A 26,854-nucleotide genomic window follows, 5' to 3' on the forward strand; every position below is an offset into this window, starting at 1 on the left:
CACAGATATCGTTTTATTCTTCATATAATTGGCTACATGTTTTGTCTATCAATATTTTCCATGAAGTCATTGGCTGATGGAGGAACGAGCGAGCCATTGGTAACATCTCTAAAGGATGTCACGTTTTCGACGGCGCTGTTTGGATGATCTATTATACTACTTCCCTATTTTAAATACAAACTTTGAAGGCGGGTTCATGTGTTTAACGGAGGTGTAAGCTCATATACCCTTACATGTTACGATTTAAATAGTCTTCAGATTATATATTATATTGTATTACCAGACATTCATGCGAAATCTGATGTAAACAATCTATATTTCACGGATTATACGCATTTGTGGACAAATATGGTCATTGGATAATCTGAAACAGACTGGATTCGACTTGTGATCCCCACAAAGGTAAAAGAGTCATGTTTATTTTTGCGGGTTGTCATTTGGTCATAAAATACTACATATGATGCTAGAACATTTCAAAAAGGGTTTTACAGGGGGCATGGCTTAGCTAAATGAGATGCAAATGAGCCCTATTGTCTCCCCCAGCTGAAAAGAAGAGTCCCTTTCGTCTCGATTTTCTCGGTTTGAGTATTTCTGAGTTCCTATATTCAAATGGCCACAACTTCTCCAAATCTTATCAGATTTCCATGTGTTACACATCGTTGGAAAGCTTAGAAACTGCACTTTCAGAATCTGTGAATAACTCAAAATGCCCAGATCCGACTTGTGTCCCTACTTTCCGTGACTGGTCACATATATTATGATAAAAATATCGGTAACACTTTAGATTACAGCCCGGAAAGTACTGCGTAAGTACAGCAAATTTACAGTGTATGTTTCTGTAATTATAGTTTACTTATGAAGTACGTACATGTAATTATAAGGGAACAATTTATAATTTTTAGGGAATAAAGGGGCAACAACCAGGAAAAATACAAATAATATATGCAGTAAAGTACTGCGTAAGTACAGCGAATTTACAGCATACATTTCTGTAATTATAGTGTACTTATAAAGTACATACGTGTGATTTTAAGAAAACAATTTATAATATTTTGGGAACAAAGGGGTAACAAGTGCCACTTTAATTTACAGCCCGCAGATGTTGTATTTACTCTGTAACTACGTGAAACAAGGGGGTAAAAAATTGACTTAGACTGTAACAACACAAAACAATGTTACATTTACACAGTGACTACAGAAAATAGTATCGTACTAATAAATAGCATAAACACATTAACTGTATTTCAAGTTTTGTTGTTTAGTAATCTCCATCATCATGCATCATAAAATGATAAAATATGTGTTTAAAAAAATACTTAGCCTATGCCTAAATATTTTTTAATAGCCTATATTATTCCAAAAATATATGTGGTGTATGACTATGATTGAATGAAGACCCACAGTTTGCAGAATCCATGTATGACACCACGCACCAGCTATATTTGGAGAGGAGTGTGATCGAGCCAAATTCAGTGAATGTGTGTGTTCTCGCTAAATTACTCTCAAACATAAGATTGTTTTGCATGTAGCCTACGCCATATCACGTAGGCCTAATATTGGAATCGTTAGTCCGAAGTTATGAATTACTTACTGTATTGATAATTTGTAATTTCCCAAATTTTTAGCAGTCATACATACCATGTAATATTAAAATAGTTAGCCCTTAGTTATAAAATACAAACTGCATATATTATTTGTATTTTTCCTGGTTGTTACCCCTTTGTTCCCCAAATATTATAAATTGTTCCCTTATAATTACACATATACATACTTCGTATACCGTAATTACAGAAACATACGCTGTAAATCCGCTGTACTTACACGGTTCTTTACTGCATATATTATTTGTATTTTTCCTGGTTGTTACCCCTTTATTCCCCAAATATTATAAATTGTTCCCTTATAATTACACGTACGTACTTCATAAGTATACTATAATTACAGAAACATACGCTGTAAATTCGCTGTACTTACGAAGTACTTTCCGGGCTGTAATCTAAAGCGTTACCAAAATATCCATGTTTCCAAGTTGCCTTGGATAAAAGTGTCTGCCAAATGTGCAATTGTAATTGATTTAAATTGACTTTAAATTATGAGTAATGTGCAAGTTACAATTTCAAAGAAGCTTTCCCAACACTGTGACTGAATCCATCCTCAGCTCGCTCCCCGTCTGTGCTGCAAACATTTTTAATCCGCTACCTTGTCAACAAACCGCATTCACAACCTTCAGCGCAAACAAATAAATGGGAATGTGACAGTAAACGAGAGCTGGAACACAAATCACACCTAGAACTATATGTCTCTTTCTACACGCTACAGCATTATTGTGTCATGTTGGCTGTGGGAGAGAAATGCCTCGCAGGCTACGGCTGCATGGCGCTGTTCCTTATTCAATTTTAATGCGTTGTGTTCGCTACATAGGTCTGTTTCAAAACCTTCTGAGCTGCCACGCTGCCTCCTGCCTACATAGGCAGCTGCCTAACATCCTGATCTGCATGAACCAAATAATTTGAATTGCTTCTCATACAATGCTGCATGTTATACAAACAGTGGTCGTCATGTATGGAAGATTACATTTTATGGATACTTTTTAGTATTCAATAAAAGCTTAAATGCATAGTTAAAATTAAGTGTTTAAAACCTGTGTCCTTACCCTTTCCTGAACGGAAAACATATAATAATAGTTTACAGTATACGTTTAGATGTCAGGTCGGATTTTGAGGAAATGTCGATGGAATAGTGTTCCTGATTCTAGGCACGTAGATGTTTTTCAATGCTAAAGAGAGTTTGGTAACAGATAATATCATCACTTGGTACGTTACATAGCTCATGACGGTAAGCTAATCTTGCATGTAGCGATGACACTAGTAGTGATGATTCTCTTTGACCAATCAGTGATCTGCAGTGTTAAGGGATAATCACGCAAAACACGTTTTAAATGCCAGGAAACGCAAGGCGTGCCACACTGCCCTTTTTGACAACTTAAAAAATAGCAGTCTGGCACGGTTTATTTTATTGCTAGGCAACCACAGAGGTTTTTTTGCTGTTAACGATCACATTAGCAGACGTTTTAAATGAAGGGTGTTGCTTTGACCTTGATCGAGGGTAAGCAGTTCACAAACACGCATGAGACAGTGAGCGAGTGCAGTCTCCGATTATTCCAAGCAACTGTAAACTTCCGTCACCACAACAAAAGGCCCGCCTCTCCCTTCATTCGATTTGACAATGGGAAAACGTGTATGAGGATGGGCGTTTTTCCGCTCAGAGCGCTCCTGTAAAAATGCAGAGTGAGGGGCCAGTCACACCAATAGCGTTTATGGCAGTTGCAGGCGCCTTTTTTGAATGATATTCTATGGGCAGGGCGCGTTTGCGCGCTGTTTATGCGCGCCGAGCGCCTTGCGGTTTTTTGCCGCCTGCCGCGGACGCGTTTTTGAAGGAGCGCTGAGAGCGGAGAAGCGCCCGACGTCATTCGTGTCTTTCCATTGTCCAATCGAATGAGGGGAGAGGCGGGCCTTACGTTGTGGCGAGGGAAGTTTACAGTTGCTTTGAAGAACCGGACTCCACTCGCTCACTCTCTCCTGCGTGTTTGTGCACCTCTCATCCTCAAACAAGGTCAGAGCAAGCGTCCTCTTTTTAAAGTTTCTGCTGATATGACAGTTAACAGCAAAAGAGCGCACGCTTCAATATTTGATTGACAAGACAGCTGACTCGGTGGTTGCTTAGCAATATGAAAAGCCGCGTTGCACTGCTCTTTCTTTAAAAAAGGCAGTGCGTCGCGCCTTGCGTTTGCAAGCGTTTAAAGCGCTTTTGGTGTGACTGAAGCCTGAGGAAGGTACAACGCTCACTTCCTACAGAAAATCATTCAAAAAATACACCTTCCACTGTTCTGTGTGATCCACCCCTTACACGTCACGTTTTTGTATCAGTGCAGCTTTCTTGTAAACTCTATCAGGGTGGTATCAAAAAAAAAATGTGGGAAAGCCCCTCAAAAATGAGCAGTACCAGACCATACCAGGCCATACTATCCACTGGAAAAGTACCATAAGGGGGCGTGCACACCAAAGCTTTTACGCCCGTGGCCGGCATACATTTTCCATTGTTTCTAATGGAAGCTCAGTGTTTTTCAAATAAGCCAGCAGCTAGCAGTTTTCTTCCGGACTGAAAACCGTCACTCTGCGTTTTTTCCGCGCTTGCCGTTGAGCATCGAGAGTTGAATGAGATTCAACTGTGGGTGAAAAGCCCCGCTTATCAATGTCAGTTCTCACACGGCTGTCCAATCACACACAGTGGAGGAGGGGCGGGACAAGAATCACAACAACCAACCGGCTCACAGCTCACAGCTACCAAAGCGCTCAGCTGAAGAAAGATGGCGCTCAGCTGAAAAAACAGCTGGCATTCGGCGTCCTCCAGGTGTTTTCGGCCACGTTTAAACGTTTTGGTGTGCAAGCCCCCTAAGAAGGCAAAAACCCCTGAGAATTGAAAAAGATTCAACTTTGGGTGAAAAGCTCCGCTCGTCAATGTCAGTTCCCACACAGCCGTCCAATCACAATGGAGGAGGGGCGGGACATTACCACAGCAACCAACCGGCGCATCGTACAACGACTGATAAACAAAGCTGAAGTATCAGAGTTACCAAAGCTGGAGAAAGCGGTGCTCAGCTGAAAAAACAGCTGGCATTCGATGTCCTCCAGGCGTTTTCAGACGCTTTTAAAAGCTTTGGTGTGCAAGCCCCCTTAGGGGCTAATCACACCAACCGCGCTTTAAATGCTTTGAAACGCAAGGCGCGACGCACTGCCTTTTTTTAAAAAAGAGCAGTGCGACGCAGCTTTTTATATTGCTAAGCAACCACCTAGTCAGCTGTCTTGTCAATCAAATATTGAAGCGTGAGCGCTGTTTTGCTGTTAACTGTCATGTTAGCAGAAACTTTAAAAAGAGGGCGCTTGCTCTGACCTTGTTTGAGGATGAGAGGTGCACAAACACGCAGGAGAGAGTGAGCAAGTGTAGTCCGGTTCTTCAAAGCAACTGTAAACGTCCCTCACCACAACGTCAGGCCCGCCTCTCCACTCATTCGATTGGACAATGGAAAGACGTGACTGATGTCGGGCGCTTCTCCGCTCTCAGCGTTCCTTCAAAGGCGCGTGCTGCGGCCGGCGGCAAAAACCGCAAGGCGCTCATCGCGCATAAACAGCGCGCAAACGCACCCTGCTCATAGAATATCATTCAAAAAAGGCGCCTGCAACTGCCATAAACGCTTTTGGTGTGACTGGCCCCTTAGAAGGCAAAATTCACTGATCTGCAATCAGTAACTTTCACCTCTCTATCGAAATCTCTTTTTATGAAAAACAAATTGTACATTACTTCACATTAACGTTTGTAGAAAAACAACTACCATATTTCCAGAGAAATCCAACCATACATATCCTACGGTTTGTTTATGTACTTGCTCAATAACAGATTTTTGTTCCATTTATAACCAAAAAAAGTTACAGATTTAGATGTTTACCGTTTGCATAATTATTCGGACATCAGCAGTGTGCCTGTGCCTCATTCAGCCAGCTTACTAAGTAGGTTTTGAAACAAAAAAAATATATAAAGATGCAGCCTTCTAACTAACACTTTAAAAATCCTCTTACTGTCCCTGTAGTGCAGCAATGTATTTTAATAAAGAAAGAAATTCTGAAGACATTCGAAAGAAATGAAATAATTACAGTAAAACTGTTAGGGACTGGCATTTAATCAAAGAGTCCAGGGACTGTAACCGTGGGCTTGGAAGACGCAATTCAAGCTTTCATTATTTTCCTGATTGAACTGCAGATTAGACTAATTTTAGGTACAGCTTTATCTATTCCATCATCTGGAACCTCCAGTGGCATTGTGGGATAAATGTGATTCTATATCAGTACTGAAAAAATACAAGTGAAGAAGTGCTTTTCCTTTATTCCCTTATAGAGGTGTAGATATACATCTCATAATCGTCTACTAGAAAGAAACTTGTGCAAATAGCCAAACAGAGATAAAGCTCAAAAGGTTCAGGGTCGGCATAGATCTCCAGATACCGGTCACGACTTGCTTGGGGGCGATTGGAAAAGTAAAGGGCATTCTGGGAAATTGATTACAGAAGTTGGCTGCTGTGCCAAACAGTACATGCTTGGGCACTGTCATCCTGAGACTGGCCTAAACTCTGAATTAGAGTAGATACCGGAACAGAAAGCACTTCTTCAAGACACCTGCATGCTGAAATCCTCGGCAAAGCTTTATCCGCAACGACAGATGGAGCAAAGCCAGACAAAGACGCCTGACTGGGACATCCCTATAGAATTAGATTAGATGGAATTACCCGTGTTCACCTCTAACTGGGAAAGTCAATCAAAAGCCGTGTCTAACCGCCCACCTTTCAGATGAAAGTCTAGTCTGTGTGGCCTATCTGATGTATGGTTTAAGGAGGAGAGAGAAACACTACAATTTCCTAATGGAAAAATACATACGAAGAGTGAAATGACAGTTTTTGGGCTGAGATGATATGGGAGAGAATAGTGACCAATCTAAATTGAAGATGCATGGGGGCGTGATTTTGGCTGAGCCCTGCAAGTGGTCGCTGATGTGAATGAAGGGCCTGGCAGTGGTTTTATTCAGGACAGAAAGAAATGATCAGACCCAATAGAGAGTTGGAGTTTTAAATAGTAACTTGATTCCATCAGAGACAAGTTACCAACTGATTAGGTTTGGAGAGTTTTAATGGGGAATATTAAAATCGCTCCACAGGGAAGGAGAAAAAGACTTCCTGTTCACATGGATTTTAAATCATATAGCATAATCTAATCAGAGCACTACAGGTATATGGCAGAAAAAACACTTAGGATCAAAGTTACAGTAAATTTAGATTTTTACATCATTCAAATTTGTTTGGGTGGTTAATAACACAATTTTCTGTGGTGTGACAAACTGAGACCACATTTAACTCTTTCTCCGCCATTGACAAATTATCTCGTCAATTAAGAGAAAACATTTGCTATAACCTAGGTGTTTTCATGATGAGGTTTTATGTTTATCTGTAATACAGCGATTATCCACTAGATGGCTTACCCACTTACCCAATTTATGAAAAATGTAAGCAAAATTTATTTTTACTAATTTTAAACTCTGTATGTTTTGATAATCGTTCTGAATCTGATCTCTACGGAGCCCCTAATGGGACATGGAGCAAAAATTAAATAAAGTTTAGTTTCATGTGCTCACGTGAAACTTTCATGTGCTCACGTGAAGCTATCGCGCCAGCACGTGAAACTATCGCGTGCTCACCTGAAACTATTGCGCGCCCACGTGAAAGCGAAAGTTTCACATGCGTGCGAGATAGTTTCACGCGAGCACGCGATAGTTTCACGCGAGCACGCAAAACTAAACCTTAAAAAAAAAAAATCTGCATGTGAAGGTTTTGCGTGAGCACATGAAAGTTTCACGTGAGCACATGAAACTAAACTTAAGATTTTTTTACTCCAATGTCACCTTAGGTGCTCGGTAGATCTTTAACAAAATTCCTTCACAAAAATAAAATGATTTCAGCTTTTTGCTAAAAAATTGAATTTTTATAGAAAAATACCAATATTTAAGAGTTTTTAAGCAGAGAAAAAATATATACCGTATTTTTCGGACTATAAGCCACTTTTTTTTTCATTACTTGGCTGGTGCTGCGTCTTATAGACAGATGCGCCTTGTAAGTAAGTATGAATTAATTTTGACATTTATGAGGCAAGAGACATCATTACCTTCTACAGCCGTAAGAGTCCGCTATATGCTATTTATGTATTATGTATATATGTATTTATGTAATTCAATGGATTCAGTGATGACGAGTGTCTGTGAACTTCACGCTAGTTGGCTGGTTCAGTTAATTTAGCCTATTAGCCTGCTGTTCTGTCTGCTATTGTTTAGTTGAATAACTTGCCTTTCCAGATTAAATGTCTGTTCTTCGGCTTGGATTTTGTGAAATAATTTTGTAAATAAACGCAACGTATAGTCCACTGCGACTTATATATGTTATTTCGTCTTAATGATGCAATTTTGAATTATACGGCTTATAGTCCGGAAAATATAGCCTGACGTTGTCATACTCAATTCTAGTCAGAATTTGAGTCTGATACCGCTCCATTGAGCTATAATTATGAGGCGTGTCTCAACCGAAAAATGCCTCTGCACTCAATTGGATAGACCTACGACCAATCAGAGCAACGGGGTGTGAGACGTATGTTGAAATGACGTATTTGCAGCTTGACCGAACTGCTAGTTATTTCGCTACGACACACACTACAAGTCTGAGTTTGCGAACGTACATCAACACCTACTATGTTTACAACATTTCATTTATATCACATTAAGTCATACAGTAAGACTATCTCTTACCATTTGTACATTAGTTGAACTTCATCCACGACGATACCCATTACGTTTGCTTGTTATATCCATCTCGTCGTGCACACCGAGTTGCATCGCCGTGATACCCATTTTAGTTGCTTCTTTAACTTGATCTTTCATAAGTGCGACAACTTTTGTCGAATCCCGTAGGACGGCAAAAACATCAACAAATGCCTTGCTCGCGTTTCTCTGTTCCTCTTTTAAAATCAATGCTCTGTCGATATCTTTTAGAACAGACTCAATGTCAGAGTCCACACATCTGATTTCTACCGCGGCAGCCATTTCGTTGTAAACAACAGATTCAACACACGCGCTCTTTGGTGACGTGGTTGATTTACGTTACTGATCATCTGTCCATCATCATATAAAGCCCGCCCTGACAATTTGATTGGTTCGACCAGCTTTGGGTCGAGCATAGTAGCAACTCAACGGTGAAACTCCAGACCGATCTTCCCGTTCCTCAAAATGTTGTGGGCGGGGCTAAGATCGGCTGGCACCCAGGCTACGGAAAATACAGTAGTCAGGATGAAACTTTTTTTCCCGCTTTGTTTGTTTATTTATTGTTTATTTTGAAAGCAGAGGGTCTGTTCTTTAATTTGATATATTTGTATGTTTATATATTTTTAGGAAAAAAAAAATTGCAGTTTGTGAAACTTTTGTGAAAATTACAAAAAAATGCTGACTGGCAACTTTTTAAAAAAAGGCTGGTGGCGAATGAGGTATTATCAGACTTTAACAGCACAATATTTTAGACAATTTTGACAACATTTCTATAAAACTAATACAAAATTTAAACATTTAATAAAGTATTTAAAAAATAAACCATTTAATTATTTAGGAAAAAAAGTGACTACTATGAATCATGTTTTTTAAACCGGTTCATTGAAATGAATCATCATAATACACTGATTATAAATAATTAATATTTCATATAAATTTTCATATTTAATATTGATATTTCAAGGAAAATACTTGATTTTTTCCTTCACCTTGCTCAGTTGTAATGTCGTGTGTGCAATATATGACGTTAAAACAACAAGTGTGTGTATAATGTACACACCACATACTGTAGATCAGGTTGCCCGCACAGAGTCTGTGTGTTGCCCGCCAAGTCACATTCTATTAATAGGCTCAATTTTTATATTTATTTATTACATATTTTTTTATATTAGCTTGGCTTCTTTTATGGATGTTAACATTTTAAACAATGATAAAACAAGTAAAATAAAATTAAGTAAAAAAAAGTTATCCATTGTGGTAGCCCTTGCCCACAAAAAGTTTAAAGACCCCTGCTATAGATATTCAACAGCTTCTCAATGTAAAGGCAACACTGTTTTGAAAACAACTGAACCAATGTGTACTTCTAAATAATGCAGTTAAGTTAGCTACACTATTATTGATTACCAGGTTAATATTTAAGTATTTTAATGAACCAGTGTTAAGCTTCTTATCACAGGAACACTTTAATTTTGTCAGCCAGGCTGTCTCTCTCTCTCTTTCATATGGCAAATAACAAAGGAGCTTTATAAAGCCACATTACAATGAAGAGTGACAATTCAATTTCCCTTTCTCTCTACTACCACTTTAAACCCACGCATATATTGAGAGAGAAAATAAGACCATATGCTGGTAGTACACGCATATGGCGTGAGAGGACAATGGCAAATTACCTCATTTGTGTGTGTTTATTCATAGGCTACAAATCTTGTTCAAAAGTTTGACATTTAAATGCGAATCTTACATTCCTCTACTTCAACCTGATGATATAATGCATTGTTTTGAGAGACCTAAATAAGACAAGCACACAAAGATTATGTCTATTGTGGTCACGCTATGATTTTCTCAATATTCATGAGGCCATTGCACGGACCAAGATTGGTATTCTAGTCTTAAACTTATCTAGTCTGTCTATCGAGCGAAAATGTTGTCAACGCAAAATTTGAAAATGAAAGCCAGCAGGCTCCACAAAAACAGATCAAATGAGCCAATCATACAAAACACTTTAAATTCTCCACAAAGATGGCAACCTGCTTGGCACCGTGCTAGATTATGACAAAGACACAAAAGTGCACAAACATGTTTTGACCGACGCCTGATGACTGTAGTGTGGTGGTGAATGTGTATTGCAGGGTTTGTTTGTTTACAAGTCAGATCTCTCTGAGAGCTCTTGCATGCCAGCCGAGGTTGCGTCGGGCCTGCGGTGCATTGGAAGGTGACTGTAAATTACATGCTGACAGATTGAGTAATTAGAGCAGGAATTAGACTGTGCCCTCCGGGGACAAAAGTCAACTAAAGAGTGACCTCTCCCAAGTCTCCCAATTTGGACCCTACACTGTGTAAATTAATCTATCTGCAGCCCAGAGCAGGAGCAAATTGTTTTTACAGTAATAGATATGTGGAAATTGGACAATGGTAATGAGGGTCTGGACGCAAGTACAAGCATGCACGCAGATGTTCACACACGCAAAAACCAATAACACCCTTCACAAAAATCAACAACAGTCTTGTGGCATAGTGCAGAAAGCAAGGTTATATATTATCATGGTTCTTTTTCTGAAAGTGATCCATGCAGGAAGACATTGAAAAGCATACGCCCATCTTCCCTTTGAGTAATACAATCTCACTCTCACACATTTCAACAGAGTCGACATCGAAATTCAGTCTGGTTAGGTGTGAAAGTGGCGAGTGTCCCACTGGGCTGTTTAATAAAAAAGCAGATATACTTCACACACAGTTGTGAGCAACGGCTGCCCTGCAGTCGGTGTCACATGGCTGCTAACGTGTTAGGATGTCAATAATGACACACTCTGCTCTGTGTGTCTTCTCCATTTCCCTAGGGGGAACGTGTGAGGGAGAAACTTTGAACAAGTTAATATTTTAAAATGTATTCCTGTGACAGTGCGTGTGCAAGCGCAGTTTGCTTACATGCTTCCGTGTGCCCCTGTGTGCATTTTTTTCTCGTAAACAACATAATGAGACAATAAAATACTCAGCTAATGAGCCTGGGATCGTCTCTAAGGCATATGCCTGCTTAAAATGCAACGCTGTCGTACGTTGAGATGCACACCCCAACGCCAGGGTCTCCGCAGGAGAAGTCTTTGGTGAAAGTGCAAATTCAGATTCCAGCTTTTAATTATAGAATGATGAGCTGTTGTGTTTCTCTGTTGTGTGGTTTTTCAGTGGTGAAGGCAAGACATTTAAACAGTCTGGATGGGTGTAAAATGGCAGGTCTGTTGGTGATATCAAAACATGACCTTTTCAGAGACTTTAAAGCCTCTGCTCGAGCTGGACATATCTCAATACCTTTGAAAACCTGCAGAAACAACAGTGAGGCAGCTAAGGCTGTTTTTTAAGACAATTGATCATAGTACTTTACTAGATAGACTAGAAAATGATGTTGTATTAGTGGTCAGGCGTTAGCCTTTTTTAGGTCTGGTTTAACCAACTACTTTCACTTGGTCTATGTGAAATAGTGAAAAAAACTCTTCAGTTTAATATGGTGTGCCACAGGGATCAGTTCTAGGCCCTTTCCTCTTATTGTCATACATGTTTCCTCTAAGAAACATTATCAGGAAACATACAATTAATTTCACTGTTATGCTGATGATACCCAGCTTTACATTTGTTCAGAACCTAGCAAAACCTAACTGTATCAACAATACCTTCTTAACCCCAGTAAGACTGATTATTGAACAAAATACCTCTAAACAAAATATGACAAAATACAACGTTTCTATAGATGGTTGCATTGTTGTTCCGTTTTCCGCAGTCAAGAACCTAGGTGTAATGTTGGATAGCAATGTATAATTCGATTGTCACATTTCCAATGTTTGTCACACAGCATATCTTGGAGATATTTCACAAATGTGACACATGCTGTCTCTGCATGCTGATGCCGAGAAGCTTATCCACACATTTATGACCTCAAGAATTGACTACTGTTGACATTGCTAGGGGGGTTCATGCAAATCAAGTAAATAAGCTCCAGCTGGTTCAAGAAGCAGCTGCAAAAGTGCTTACAAGATTGAAGAAATATGATCACACAAGTCCAATTCTAGCAACACTGCACTGGCTACATGTCAAGTATTGCTAATCACCTATAAAGCCTTAGGTGGTCTGTATCTTCTGGCCGTTTTCCATTGCGTAGTACCCTGCGGTTTACTTTGGGTCAGGACAGGTCAGCTTACCTCACTTTGGCTTGGTTTGCTTTTCGAGATTAGTAAAACTTCGCAATGGGAGGGATTATAGGCGTGTCTTTATATTTGCGCTGCCTGCTGCTGTATCATAAAAGTGAGTGTTGAGGGAATGCTAAACATCGCAAAACATTCATTTATTTCTCGGTCCACCACAAATTAATCAAATTGACCACCACAAAGATATTTGCACATCGTGTTTATCACTACCTCTGTATCACATGACATGAGTTTCTGTACAAACACCGGTGGCTCCACTGAGCCTCATTTAAGTTGCATATACACATAAAATGCACATGTGTGTTGCGAATGTGACGCTACAAATGGCAAGTCTGGAAAAAACTGGTATGGTGTTCCTGGTTCTGAACCTGTGGATGTTTTTCATCGCTAAAAGGGAGTCTGGGAACTTATATTTAACTTATTCTTTTTGCGCTTGCAGCAATGGTACATTTTATAATATAGTATTTATTATACTCTATATTGCATTAATTTAGTATAGATGTTTTTCGCCGACTGAGAATCCAAAAACGGTTACTGAGTTTTTTAAATGAGCGCATGCGTAAGAACAGCCTCCCTTCTTCACAGCTCATTTCAAGGGAACCCCTTCCAAAACTCGTGCACGAATATGACGTTAAAACGTTAGATCAGTCGACGCTACTCCCATTTCAACTAGCATGTAGCAGACTGGTCACTGCTTTACAACTACAGTACAAGAACAACGTCAATATACTTGAATAACAGTACAACAATAATTATTCCCAAAAGAAAGAATAATCACTGTTACCTGTCGGGAAGAATTTTTTTGCGCGTCTGTCTTGACACCTCTCTGTTCCTTCAATGCTCTCCAGCGTTGAAATGTTTCTCCAATAACGACTCTGGTTACGTTACGTTCTTCTGACAATTTTCTCCTATTCCCAGCGGCTTAAAAAGTCTTTTGCGTCCTCCTTCGAGTTTCTTCTCTACCGTGGTGCAAATTCGAGGAGGCAAGCAGGATCGACAATGAAAACAAAACTAAACTTAAGACGGAGTTTCATGCGCTATGCACATGCGTCGCCTGTGTTTAGTTACTGGAGCGCGCACGTCTCTCACAAGGATCGTCATGGCAGTGATTGACAAGCAAGAGGGCCAATCACTTATGCGATGACCGCATGAGCAATTGGCTGATGTTTTTAAGGCCCTATCTTGTGCACAGATGACGTATATTAATATTATTACTTTCAGTGGAGCTAATAAATAGTCTTTTATCATTTAGTAAAGACAGTTTCAAGTAATATTGCAAAAATGTATAAAACAAACATCCTCTTTTGCACCTTCAAGTCAAGACATTTGAGTAAAATCACAGGTTTTGCTTATCCCGTGCCAACGAGCCACACAAAACAAAACTCAAATGTAGTTGGGGAATAAAATGGGGTCCCCATCCCTGTACTACTAAATAATGAAGAAAAAGCAGCCAATACGAGCCTAGATTAAATGTAAACCCCTTCAATATTCTTTAAAATTCATCCTAAGGTGAAACTTCAAGAAGCTTTTTGATTAAATGACACAAGAATGATTTTAGAATGCAACAGCTAGTTTAGAAGCAATAATAATAAAATCATACAAACAATGGCATAACACAAATGTAACTGTTGGAATTATGTTGTGACTAAAAGCATCCAAAATAAATCAAAACTCTGTTATATTTTATCATCTGAAGTGCAGTCATCCTTTGCTTAGAAATTGCAAAACCGTACTCGTGTCATTTTATCAAGAAGCTTCTTGAATACATTTTTGGTTTTCTAATAACAGAAATTAATCGGTTTGGCACGGGTATATTTTTGTCTACGAAAGTAATTTCAAGCATTTAATAATACACCTTCATTTTAAACAATGTTTAGGGTCATGGTTAACATTTCAGTCATGTATTTTAAAACCCTTGACCGGTATTGTACATATAAAAATATATAAAATAGTACAGAATCATAAAAGAAAGATGCTTTTAGCTGTTAGATGTAGTCATGGCATCTATCCGCAGGCGTTAACCACAAAACCATGCTTACCAGCCAAACCCTGATATTTTGCTGAGGCTACATTTTTCAAAAGTGAGAGAGGTAGAGAGAGAGGTAGAGAGAGAGAGAGAGAGAGAGAGAGAGACTAGAATATGGCGAATAGGAGGTTGGGATGGATGGGTAATTTAAAGTGTGGGGGCGAAAGCCTGGAATATAACTTATGGGAAGTCTTCGTAGGAAAAGAGGAACAAATCTCTTCTACATCTCAGTCCAGGACTGATGTGGGCCAGTGAGTTCAGCATCAGTTCATCAAAGCCCAGTACCCATCATATACACACACACACACATACAAACACACACACTTTCAAATCCACATGTACACCGATTCAAACGTAGTCCCCCTGTCAAACTAACTGAATTCTATAGCAGTACACAAATCTATGCACTCTGCAAGTCATTTCTCTGCATCTATCACTTCCTATCTCTTCACTTCCATGCACACATGCATGCACGCACGCACACATTCAGCACAACTCTTCCTCTAACTCCTGCATTATTGATGCAAATCCATTAAACTAGCATAGCACTGGGACAGGGCGGTCTGGAAACGGGCTCAGAGGCAAGGAATAGCCATGTTAGTGGATGATGACGACATGTCAGACCCCCTTAACCAATCACAATGCAAAGCGATCACATCCTTTTCCACAGGTCCAAAACATCTTGCACAAATATTCAACACACGTGAATCAGACGCTGGTAAAATTCTGATCAGGTTGTTGCTAAAAAGAGACAATTGGTATTCGGGGCCTTGAGCTCTAGGCAAAATATTCCTGGTGGAGCTGCGTGCGAAATTTACTTTGAAGCAAAACACGGTAGGAGGGAGAGAGAACGGCAAAAACACACCGGCAAGTGCCTCTAAAAAAACAAACGCAGATAGCTTATTTTGGTTGTGCTATTTTTGGGAACGTCACGAATGCATAAGAGGCAACAGACGAAATGGCGTAGATGAAAGTCAGACAGAATAAAACTAAAGCTCTCTTATTCCTAGCTTTTGTGAGAAGTTGTGAAAAGTCATAGAAAAGAGGCGGTCATGCCTGGCGCTGATGTACGAGGGAAATTTGCTCGGCTAATGTGAAAACAGAGCTGTAGAGATGCATTATTCAGAGACTCATGATTATTTCACAGCGCTAAACAGCCTTTAGGTACATCACAACAGGCCATGATTATAGCAAGACGTGAGGCCTGAATAGAAAAAGAATCCAAAAATGCCTTCAGAGGTAAGGGGTAACAAAATAAAATTCTGCCTCTTTTCCCAATGACTTTCTGTGTATCTTCCCATATTATTTACATTCACTATGAGCATTCAAAGCCTTACGGTTTTGTTTTGCAGGCTGTAAAAGAAGTGTTATGAATTATAAATGGTTTCATACAATTTGCCATTGTATAAACTGCATATATATAAGGGATGCATGTCATTTTTTTATTTTGATTAATCCATAGGTCTAAAAAACGAGTACTCGATGAACTGGGGGTGGGACAATCAAAGGGGCCTTGTGAAAATGAAAATACTTTTATTAAAAACATTCAAATAATAACTTGAAGAAACTATGACAGAAAAATAAACACATACTAGATTAATAATGGATATGTTTTTAACAGAGACAGCAGAAGACCCCACCGTGTACCACTCGTCTCCACTACAAATAGGAAAAAGGGGCTACAATTTGCACGAGCTCACCAAAATTGGACAGGTGAAGACTGGAAAAATGTTGCCTGGTCTGATGAGTCTCAATTTATGTTGAGACATTTAGATGGTAGAGTCAGAATTTTGCGTAAACAGAATGAGAACGTGGATCCATCATGCCTTGTTACCACTGTGCAGGCTGGTAGTGGTGGTGTAATGGTGTGGGGGATGTTTTCTTGGCACACTTTAGGCCCCTTAGTGCCCATTGGGCATCATTTAAATGCCACGGCCTACCTGAGCATTGTTTCTGACCATGTCCATCCCTTTATGACCACCATGTACCCATCCTCTGATGGCTACTTCCAGCAGGATAGTGCACCATGTCACAAAGCTCGAATCATTTCAAACTGGTTTCTTGAACATGACAATGAGTTCACTGTACTAAAATGCCCCCCCCCCCCCCAGTCAACAGATCTCAACCCAATAGAGCATCTTCAAATCTCCATCAACTGCAAGATGCTATCCCATCAATATGGGCCAACATTTTTAAAGAATATGCTTTCAGCACCTTGTTGAATCAATGCCATGTAGAATTAAGGCAGTTCTGAAGGCGAAAGGGGGTCAAACACAGTATTATTATAGTGTTCCTAATAATCCTTTAGGTGAGTGTACATACATACAATATACATACATACACACAAATGCACTCATATATATGTTACACAAACATACACACAATATTTAACACTATGCAAAGCTCCATGAAATCTTTGTAAACGAGCGAAAAATCAAACACCACTCGGTTCTTCTGTTTCCAGATTTAAATGAACTCAAGCAGCAGCGGAGCACATCTGTTTGTCCATACTTAAAGTTTGACAGTATCTGATAAGCTCTGTGTTCTCCTCTGCAGAATCTCATTATACGTCTTCATGTTTTCATTAAAGCAAATAAGCGGTCATGCATGGAACGCAATCCGTCTAACAAAAAAACAATAGAGCGTCTTAAGAGCACCGCCGAAGAAAGCCACAGATGTGGCCGTGTAATTGCGACTAGATAAGCGTACAATGAATGTCATATCGACAGGACAGAGTGTAATTTTCTGCCGCAGCGACGCGGGTCGATGGTTTCCGTCAGACGGGGATAAATGACACGCGTGCTCGGGCTATCCAACGCCGTCGAGCTGAGCCACGAGCGACCCTGAACGGACATGCACCTCCGATCAATGAGTAGGACAGTCGATACAAACAAATCTTTGACTATTGATTTAGGCGAGTGTATGAAAGAGCTGTAGAGCGATTAACAAATGATTTGTCTCGCCTCTTAAACAGTGCTTTCGAAGATCAGATGGGATCTTGTGGACGGGGACCATATGTCTTCGTTTAATGGCCACTGCGGAAAAAAAACGATGCCTCATTTTTATTGCTTTAAATCAATGTTACCGTTCTGGATGTATTGCTCACTTCAATAGACACGGCCTTGTCCCATGAACTATGTGCTCTGACACTAAGAGAAGGCTGTGGAGTAGATCAAAGCTCCCATTTCCAGGTGACAATATTTAAATTAAAGCAGTATATCAGCCAAAAATGAAAATGATGTCATATAATTCCAAACATGTATGCTGTTTTTCTTTCAATTGAACATGAATTTTAACAAAAATCATTGTGGTTTATTACCTCAAAAGTTTTTGCAATTTGCAGATGCTTTTATCCAAAGTGACTTACAGTGCATGCTAAGCTAAACGTTTTATCAGTATTTGTGTTTTTTTCTAGAATTAAAGCAATGATCTTTTGCGTGGCTAATGCAATGCTTGTCCTTGTTATTTATTGAAAAGTTACAACATTAAACTAACAGTTACTGGTCTGAAAACATCCCATAATGCATCTGATTAGAGCAAAAGAGAAAAGTTAGCAAAACAAAACTGTAGAAAATAGGCCCCCATCACATATCCTCCTCTCTCAGCATCACTCCCTTTCCATCAATCTCTCCCTCTCGACGAAAAGAGGATGAAAAAACCTAAAGAGGCAGGTGTGAGGAAGATTGCAAAATCAATAGGGCTAAATGGAGTTGCAGTGGAAGCCATTGAGTGTCCTCTTAGAGTGCTGATGAGGCTGCAAAGAGTAGCATTTGCTTGAGATGCCCAACAGCCAACAACCGCTGTCTTTCGCACCCCCCCCCCCTTCCGACTTAATGTGTTACTGCCACGATATCACAGTGAAGCCATTTTACTGGATCAATGTTGGGCTCTTAACAGAATACAGCATTCCGACTGCTGCAGGCCGCTTTGCAAGGGTAATGGCTGCCTGTCAATCAAATCATCTACAGGTGCCATGTCGACAGAAACACTGTCAGCACCTGTGGCCCCTCCCTTTAGATTCTTTCTGACTTGTCAGGGACGACAAGCGGACACGAACACCTTGACTTCATCACATTTACTAAACTGTATAAAAAAGCACTTGGTTGCTACACAACCCAACAAGCAATTTTGCCTTGGAACACACTGACTTTTTGGGACTTTAACTTATTCACCGTATCCCCCAGAGTTAGATAAGTCCATACATACCTTTTTCATCTCCGTGTGTAGCATAACTCTGTCTCCCACACTAGCCTAGCTTAGCACAAAGACTGCAAGTAAATGGCTCCAGCTAGCATACTACTCCCAATAAGTGACAAAATATAGGGTGACCATACGTGCCATTCTTCCCGGACGCATCCCGTCCAGGATTTTGTGTTCGTCTTCCGGAAGTCGTATATGTCGACCGCATATGTCATATAGGATTATTATTATTATTACAGAAAAGCAACCGTTACATTTTAAGGTAAGAATGAAACTACGATTGTATATACGACTTCCAGAAGACGCACCGAAATCCTGGACGGGATGCGTCCGGGAAGAATAGTATGTATGGTCACCCTACAAAATAATGCCAACATTTAAAAATTAGCTTGCAGCACTTGAGAAGCCCTTTGGTAAGGAGCAGAGTTCGCGCAAGTCACTCTGCCCATGTAGCAGTGCTTCGCCTTCTGAGAATATAGTTCCCAGTATGTATACGGTTAAAAGATAACTGTATCTCATATGACCTTGTTATTTGTACACGTTGTGACTATACAAATCACAACATATAAATAGGAAAATGTTGGTGTTATTTTGTCACTTTTTGGGAGCAGTATGCTAGCTAAAGCCATTTAATCCCAGTATTTGTGCTAAGCTAGGCTAGCAGTGGGTGCGTCAGACAGAGTTAAGGGACACACGGAGATGAAAAGGTATGTGGACTGGGGTATACGGTGAATAAGCTAAAGTCCCCAAAAGTCGGCGTGTTCCTTTAAAGACAATTAATAGCAATCACACCCTCGATGTCTGGATTAAAACAAGGCAAAATTTGGGCTGTTAGTGAAAATAAAATAGACAGATAAATAAATAAAGGTGAGCAAACACCTTGTAAATCACAGTTGCACATGATTTCAAATGACATCATATAAAACTATGTTTTTTCACATTTAAGTGGAAAATTTTCATTACCGCAACATGTGCATGACTGGATTTGGGTTCTTTGACATGGAAATATTTACAATTAAAAAATAAAAAACAATCATTGTTTAAGCCCTCAAGGAACTAACATTTCAAAAAAAAAAAAAAAAAAAAAATAGTTGGAAGGGACATAAGTGACACTCAAGATGGCTACCAGGTAAGCAGTTCTTATTTTTTCTCTCCAGATAAAAGTTGAAATTGTGTTTGTCATAGTACCTAGACAACATTTTAGATCTCATTATCGAAACATGAGTTTGTAAATGCATATATTTAATGTAATGTCATGTTGTGGTAATGATAATTTTTGATAATGATCATCTAAAAAAAATTAAATAATTCTATAGGAAATATTTTTTAAATCCTCTAAAAAATAATGGTTATAGTAAGTTCAGACCTTAATCTTATGTGCAAAAAATTGTCTTCAAGGGTTTTCTAAAAATTCTGATGCTGGACACCTTCTAAATCTGGATTTCGTGAGAATCACCCATCGCTCAGGTGTGCATTAAGGGTGCATACTAAAGAAATGGCCAGGGCGCTTTTAAAACCTAAAGTGACAAATGAGACATCCTACGTTTTTTATCGGCCATTGCAAGTTCACTAGACTTCCCCATGAAATGCGCCATTTGGGACGCAGCCATTGGTTGCTGGAAACGTATTGGGACCAGTGTGCACGTTTTAAGCAATCCACTGGGAAACAAATTCAGATTTTAAAGCTGTTACCAAGCAAACCAAATAAAGGAACTTCCAGGAGGATTGCAGTATTGAATTATTGAAAGCTTTTTTAAACACACAGTTATCTAGGTATTTATGAGCCGAATAGTACATTCCACTGGGTTTTCTGAGTTTGTTGAATGTCAAAAGTCTGGCCCTGGTATTTGTTTTTTTGTGATTAAAGATAAAAGAAGACAAACTAACTACGGTGACATTTACAACAGGATAATCTGCTGTTTAGGTATCAGTGGCAAGCAGCCAGACAGGGGGCGGGCGGTAGGAACAGAAAGAAAAATAGATGCGTCTCATGTTGGGAACAGAGCTGAACTGCGTGCCGAGATCAAGGCGAGCATATTCTGTTTACTGTCTCCAAGCTGGAGACGCACCATTATCAAACCCCGCTAGAGAACAGGTACATGGTGAGGAAAACAGGAAGAGAAAAAATGCCGTGAAGTGTAAACAAGCACTTTCACATGGTCTCTTTCTCTTGCCTTCAATGTTTTTTATTTACAAGCAGATCTCAGATGGAAAGAAATATTTGTCTGTACAAAAATCAAACCAAATGGCCATGAAAGAAAAATGAACAGAAAGAGACATACACGGATACAGAGGCTTTGCTTTGCATCGCTTTATACGGTGAGTGTTGACAGCACAATCAGCACAGCTTGCAGGCAGGCTGCATGTCACCTTCACCTTCTTGTTTACTTCTGTTTTCCATCAACCATTTTGGTCAAAATAAAAGATCCATACTTTTGAATTGAGCTCATGTAAAATACTGTGTTATATTCTACTATCTGCAGTAGTCACCATCTGCCTATAATTTGTCCAAATCTTGACAGATTAGTTATAAAAGCATGTCCAAAGTACCCATATTTGGGTGGAAGCAAGAACTGACTGTTTTCCTGTGTGTACCTTTAAATGCAAATAAGCTATTGCTCCTCACTCCCTCCCTTACCTAAAGACAGTCAGCGCTTTCAGTTAAAAATAGATCTGTGAATACAGTTTGAGATTATAGTATCAAACTATTTAGATACGGGGGACACCACACAACTCACTGAAAGCGAAAATATAGTAATGCAGGACTGTTAGTCAGTGGCTGTGGGTGGGGCTTTATCAGTGTGATGTTACATTGATAGGAATATCAAAACAGCATATCTAATGAAACCGCTTTGGTTTAGTGGGATTATAAAAGAATGAGTGTGTGGACTGTTTTTATTTTATGGTGGTTGTGTTGACACAAGGCTAATAAACAGTTATGTCCAAATACCTTTAGGGGCAGTTTCCCGGACAGGGATTAGACTAGTCCTAGACTAAAATAAATGTAAGAGGTGTCCAAAGTGAAAATAACTTGCACTGACATAAATACATAATACATCACTGCCCTTTGTTTTGCATCAAAATGCCCACAGGTAATGTTTTAGTCAGCCATGTTTGGTAAAATTAGTTATATTTCCTAATTAAACCGAGCCCTAGTCCTGGTTTAAGCTAATCCCTGTCTGGGAAACCACCCCATAAACTTTACAACAGAGTTTATGCACTCACATTAAGATTAAAAGAGTTTTTTAGATCATGACATATCAGTCAAGTGACCTTTTTAAACAGTTTGTGTATATAAAGATAAAAGAGATTCACAATACTGCACATTAGTCACTGCATAAGCATTCAATACTGATGTTAAACTGCCATTACATTTTTTTTTTCTACGATAAAGACTGTTTTTACAGTTTAATAAGTAAGAGAGTACTACACTGCAAACAATGATTTTCAAGAAAACATTTTATTAGTATTTTTGTCTTGTTTTCAGTAAAAATATCAAAAAAATGTTAAATTAAGATGCTTTTTCTTGATGAGAAAAACGACCCAAGAAAATAAAGTCTAGTTTTTAGACCAAAAATATCAAATTTAAGTGATTTTGTGCATAAAACAAGCAAAAAAATCTACCGAGCCCCTAAGGTGACATTGAAGTAAAAAAATCTAAAGTTTAGTTTAATGTGCTCACGGGAAACTTTCATGTGCTCACGCAAAACCTTCATGTGCAGAATTTATTTTTTAAGTTTAGTTTTGCGTGCTCACGTGAAACTATAGCGCATGCAAGTGAAACTTTCTGCACATGAAGGTTTCGCATAAGCACATGAAAGTTTCACGTGAGCACATGAAAGTTTCACGTGAGCACATGAAACTAAAATTTATTTAATTTTTGCTCCATGTCCCCTTAGGGGCTCCGTACAAATCTGCCAATGAGGTAAGCAAAAAAATCTTGAACATTTTTCTTAAACACTAAATTCAAGAAAAATTCAAGAAATATTTGCTTACCCCATTGGCAGATTTTTTTTGCTTGTTTTATGCACAAAATCACAAAATCAATTTTTGGTCGAAAAACTAGACTTATTTTCTTGGGTCGTTTTGCTCATCAAGAAAAAGCATCTTAATTTACCAAATTTTTAGATATTTTTACTGAAAACAAGACAAAAATACTAAGATTTTTTTTTCTTGAAAATCATCTTTTGCAGTGTACACTGCAAAAAATTATTTTTTACTTAGTATTTTTGTCTTGTTTTCAGTAGAAATATCTAAAAATTCTTAAATTAAGATGTAAAATTTAAAAAATATAAAATTTAAGTGGAATTGTGCTTAAAACTAGCAAAACTATCTGTCAGTGGGGTGAGAATTTTTTTAATTAAATGTTTAATAAAAAAGTAAACTTATTTAAAGATTTTTTTGCTTGTTTTAAGCACAAATTCACTTAAATTTTAAATTTTTATCTAAAAACTAGACTTATTTTCTTAGTTCATTTTGCTTATCACGAAAATAAATCTTAATTTAAGAATTTTTAGATATTTGGACTAAAAACAAGACAAAAATTCTAACTAAGAAAGACATTTTTTATACACTGCAAAAAAATGATTTTCAAGAAAAAAAATCTTAGTATTTTTGTCTTGTTTTCAGTAAAAATATTTAAAAATTCTTAAATTAAGATGCTTTTTCCTGATGAGCAAAACGACCCAAGAAAATAAGTCTATTTTTCTGATTTTTTCTTAAATTTAGTGTTTAAGAAAAAAGTTCAAGATTTTTTTTGCTTAAATTTGATATTTTTTGGTCTAAAAACTAGACTTATTTTCTTGGGTTGTTTGCTCAATAAGAAAAAGCATCTTAATTTAAGAATTTTTAGATATTTGTACTAAAAATAAGACAAAAATACTAAGTAAGAAAGTAATTTTTTGCAGTGTATAGCTTTATTGTAACCCGAATCCTAAGCCTAACAGCAAACTTTCTGCATCAGATGACAGTTAGCTTCAGGCCACAAACTTTATGTAAATCTCCCATTAAGAATAAATGGCCTCCAATTGCTTGTTGCTGCAGATTGCACCGAGTGTAAATGCTCTTTACAGTGACAATGTGAGGTCCAATGTCTGGCTCAAGGGCACAATCGTGATAGCTTACAGGGTTTGAATACATTACCTTCGGTTACCATCCCAGATCGCCTATGCTACATCGAGAGAACGAATGCGATACAACATGTGTGGGCGAATTCCTCACATGTTATTTTGTCTAATCAAAACATCTGCTGTCAGGATGATTGCAAAATTGCGGTGCTAGCAGGCTTTTGGAATATGACCAAACCCTGCCGGTGTTGTGATCTACTTACTGGTCCAATCCAGAGCCCCACTTACTATAATTGATCTAGATTATTGATTAAAGGCCTCTTAGCCAATGATCTGTTTTGTGTTTTCAGAGACACTATGGGAGAGGGACAAAAAGTCTTTTGACGATACATACAGGATAATTACCCGCATCAGGCCGTATATATACACGGCCGAGCATAGAGTTGTGCACGCGAGCATAATTTGCACTTAAGAACAGGTGTGGGCGAAGCACTATCATTATTTTCACAGTGAGAGGTCATTGCTGTGGAGAGCTTTTCATTCTGATTACACGGGGCTCAACTTGATTCGCTGGTATCCACGGCAGACGTGGGAGCCATAGGGACACATTGAGTCTATCCCTCCCCATTACATACATCCTCTTTTATACCCTTACTACATGCAACATTAGTCAAAGAAGATGTAGGGAGCGTTTCCAAACACAAACAAACAGACTATAAGCACCAGAAACCGGAGATCTCCGAATGACACCGTGTATCCAGTTCTCAATTTTTCCTCTCATACAATAATTATCTTAAGAGTGGCAAATCGCTCTTGACAACTAAAAGATCAGTCACACAATTAATGAGTCACCGGTAATTGAAAATTATACAGAGTGAACTTTGCTTCAAAAGTTATTACTATAAATGGAACCGGATTAACATGCTTCAACTCTGGTCTTGTTTATCAGAACCGTGATGTGGACGTGTGTGCGTGAGCGTATGGCAGGTGGCCGGGTGGCCCTCACCTGTTCCAGTCTCCAGTGAAACTCTGCCGGCCTGAAGGAGTCCAACTGAATGAAGTCTCGCCTCAGCAGAAACACCAGGCGGCAGTTGTGCACGTATAAAGAGTAATGATGCCTGTTCATCTCTGCATAAAGGAAAACCACAGAGAAGTTGAGTCATAAAAGCCTTACATGCTCCAAATATCACAGTAAGACAGGGCACAAAAACCCAAGTTCTGTCAATGGACTTTTGGCAGATTTTACAGCTGTACTGTTTGAATAAATCACTCACAATGGCTGGCAATTTCTTTTCGATCTACAGATTTGCATTTCGAGCTCTAATAGATAAAAACTGCACAGTTGTGTTACATTCAGCCTGTTAAAGAAATAAACAGAGTTATTGAAAGACTAGACTGCAATCTGAGAGAATATATTCTTGACTTTGGGAAAAATCAATCAGCACCATGGTTGCAACTTGCCACATATTCAAGTTATTGTGATAGAACCGCATGAGCCTAAAAGCAAGTGTGTAAGGAAATAACAATGCTGGTTGGCACCAAAATAATATGCAGTTACAAACTCGCTCACTAGTGACTATACTACACTCGAAAAAATGCTGGGTTATTTTCAAAAAGTTGGGTCGAAAAGGGATGAAACCAACCCACTGAATTGTAATTTAACCTATGCTGAATTGTTTTTCCCAAAATGCTGGGATGTTTTAACCCATTGTTGGGTCAAATATAAACCCTAATAGGCTTTATGCCGAGCTGCACTACTTCCTGAACTTCAGCCAGCTCCTTGTTTCCTGTCTGCCATTATTGGACAAACTGATTTATCCAGGTGTGTCTGATTATTGTTGTTTTGACTACTGAGGTCAGGCACACCTGGATTAATCAGTTTGTTTGTGACTACTGAGGTCAGGCACACCTGGATAAATCAGTTTGTCCAATGATGGCAGACAGGAAACAAGGAGCTGGCTGAAGTTCAGAAAGTAGTGCAGCTGGGCATAAAGCCTATTTAACCCAACAGTTGGCTTTGTCCATTTTTGACCCACACTGTAAATATGCAGCATTTTTGTCAAATCAACATATATTTTATGCTACTAACTTTTTAGTTATACACACTCTAAAAATAATTAGTTGACTTTACTTTAAAAAAATTGAGGAAACACGTTGCATAAAAATTTTGTAAGCGATTAATTATTAAATTGCTTACTTAATTTCTTTAACGCCGCGGATTTCCTCAATTTTTTAAAAGTAAAGTCAACTAATCATTTTTACAATGCAACTATAACTAATATTTGCAAGTTGAATTAACTCAAAATTTTAAGGCAGCACAGACAACCTTCAATTTTACGTTTTAGCCTAAAAAAGTTGACATAACTTATAAATTCAAGTTGAAATTGTTGAACTTAATTTTTTTAGTTAAAGTTAAAGTAACATAAAATTTTGACAAAAATGCTGCAAATTTTTTACAGTCTGTAAACTGTGACCGAAAAGGCTGCAGACTGAAATAAAATGATCAACATTGTGCTTTTCAGGACCTTTCCAAAAAGCAACATATTCTATCTTGAAAAACACTGAGCATAACATACTGTAATATTTACAACTTAGATGTTGCTGCAAAAATTGTGTTTTGTCTGAAACATTGCATCATATCTATAGCTGAAAATAGAGAAATACGCCTTTATCAACTTTGGAAAAAAATCAGCTTGAAAGCTAGTTTGACCCGGTTTTACAGAAGGATCCGAACCAAATGTCGATCTATCCTTAAGCCATACTAACAGGATGTGAATGAGAGGACCTCCTTTCGACAAAAGAGACTCTTGTTAAGAAATTTTTCGTTCTCGACAATTTTGACGCATTCCACTTCTATCATATGGTTATGGTTAAAAGCATGTTGTAAAGTACAGGTCTGGTCTGCCTTCAGCTACTCTCTTTACCAGAAACCTCGGATTTATCAAGTGCCTCCACGTGGC

The 26,854-nt window shown here is 38.6% G+C and overlaps 1 protein-coding gene across 1 annotated transcript in view; it reads right to left on the minus strand.

Annotated features, from left to right (window-relative positions):
* The window catches only part of clstn2a (calsyntenin 2a), a 316,111-nt gene that overhangs the window by 46,961 nt on the left and 242,296 nt on the right, over nt 1–26,854 (minus strand). The window contains exon 8 of the mRNA XM_065267246.2: nt 24,901–25,022. Coding sequence (XP_065123318.1) covers nt 24,901–25,022 — 122 coding nt within the window. The remainder of the gene's footprint in view (nt 1–24,900; nt 25,023–26,854) is intronic.

This window comes from Paramisgurnus dabryanus, chromosome 6 (assembly GCF_030506205.2).
Source record: "Paramisgurnus dabryanus chromosome 6, PD_genome_1.1, whole genome shotgun sequence".
Lineage (NCBI taxonomy): Eukaryota > Metazoa > Chordata > Actinopteri > Cypriniformes > Cobitidae > Paramisgurnus > Paramisgurnus dabryanus.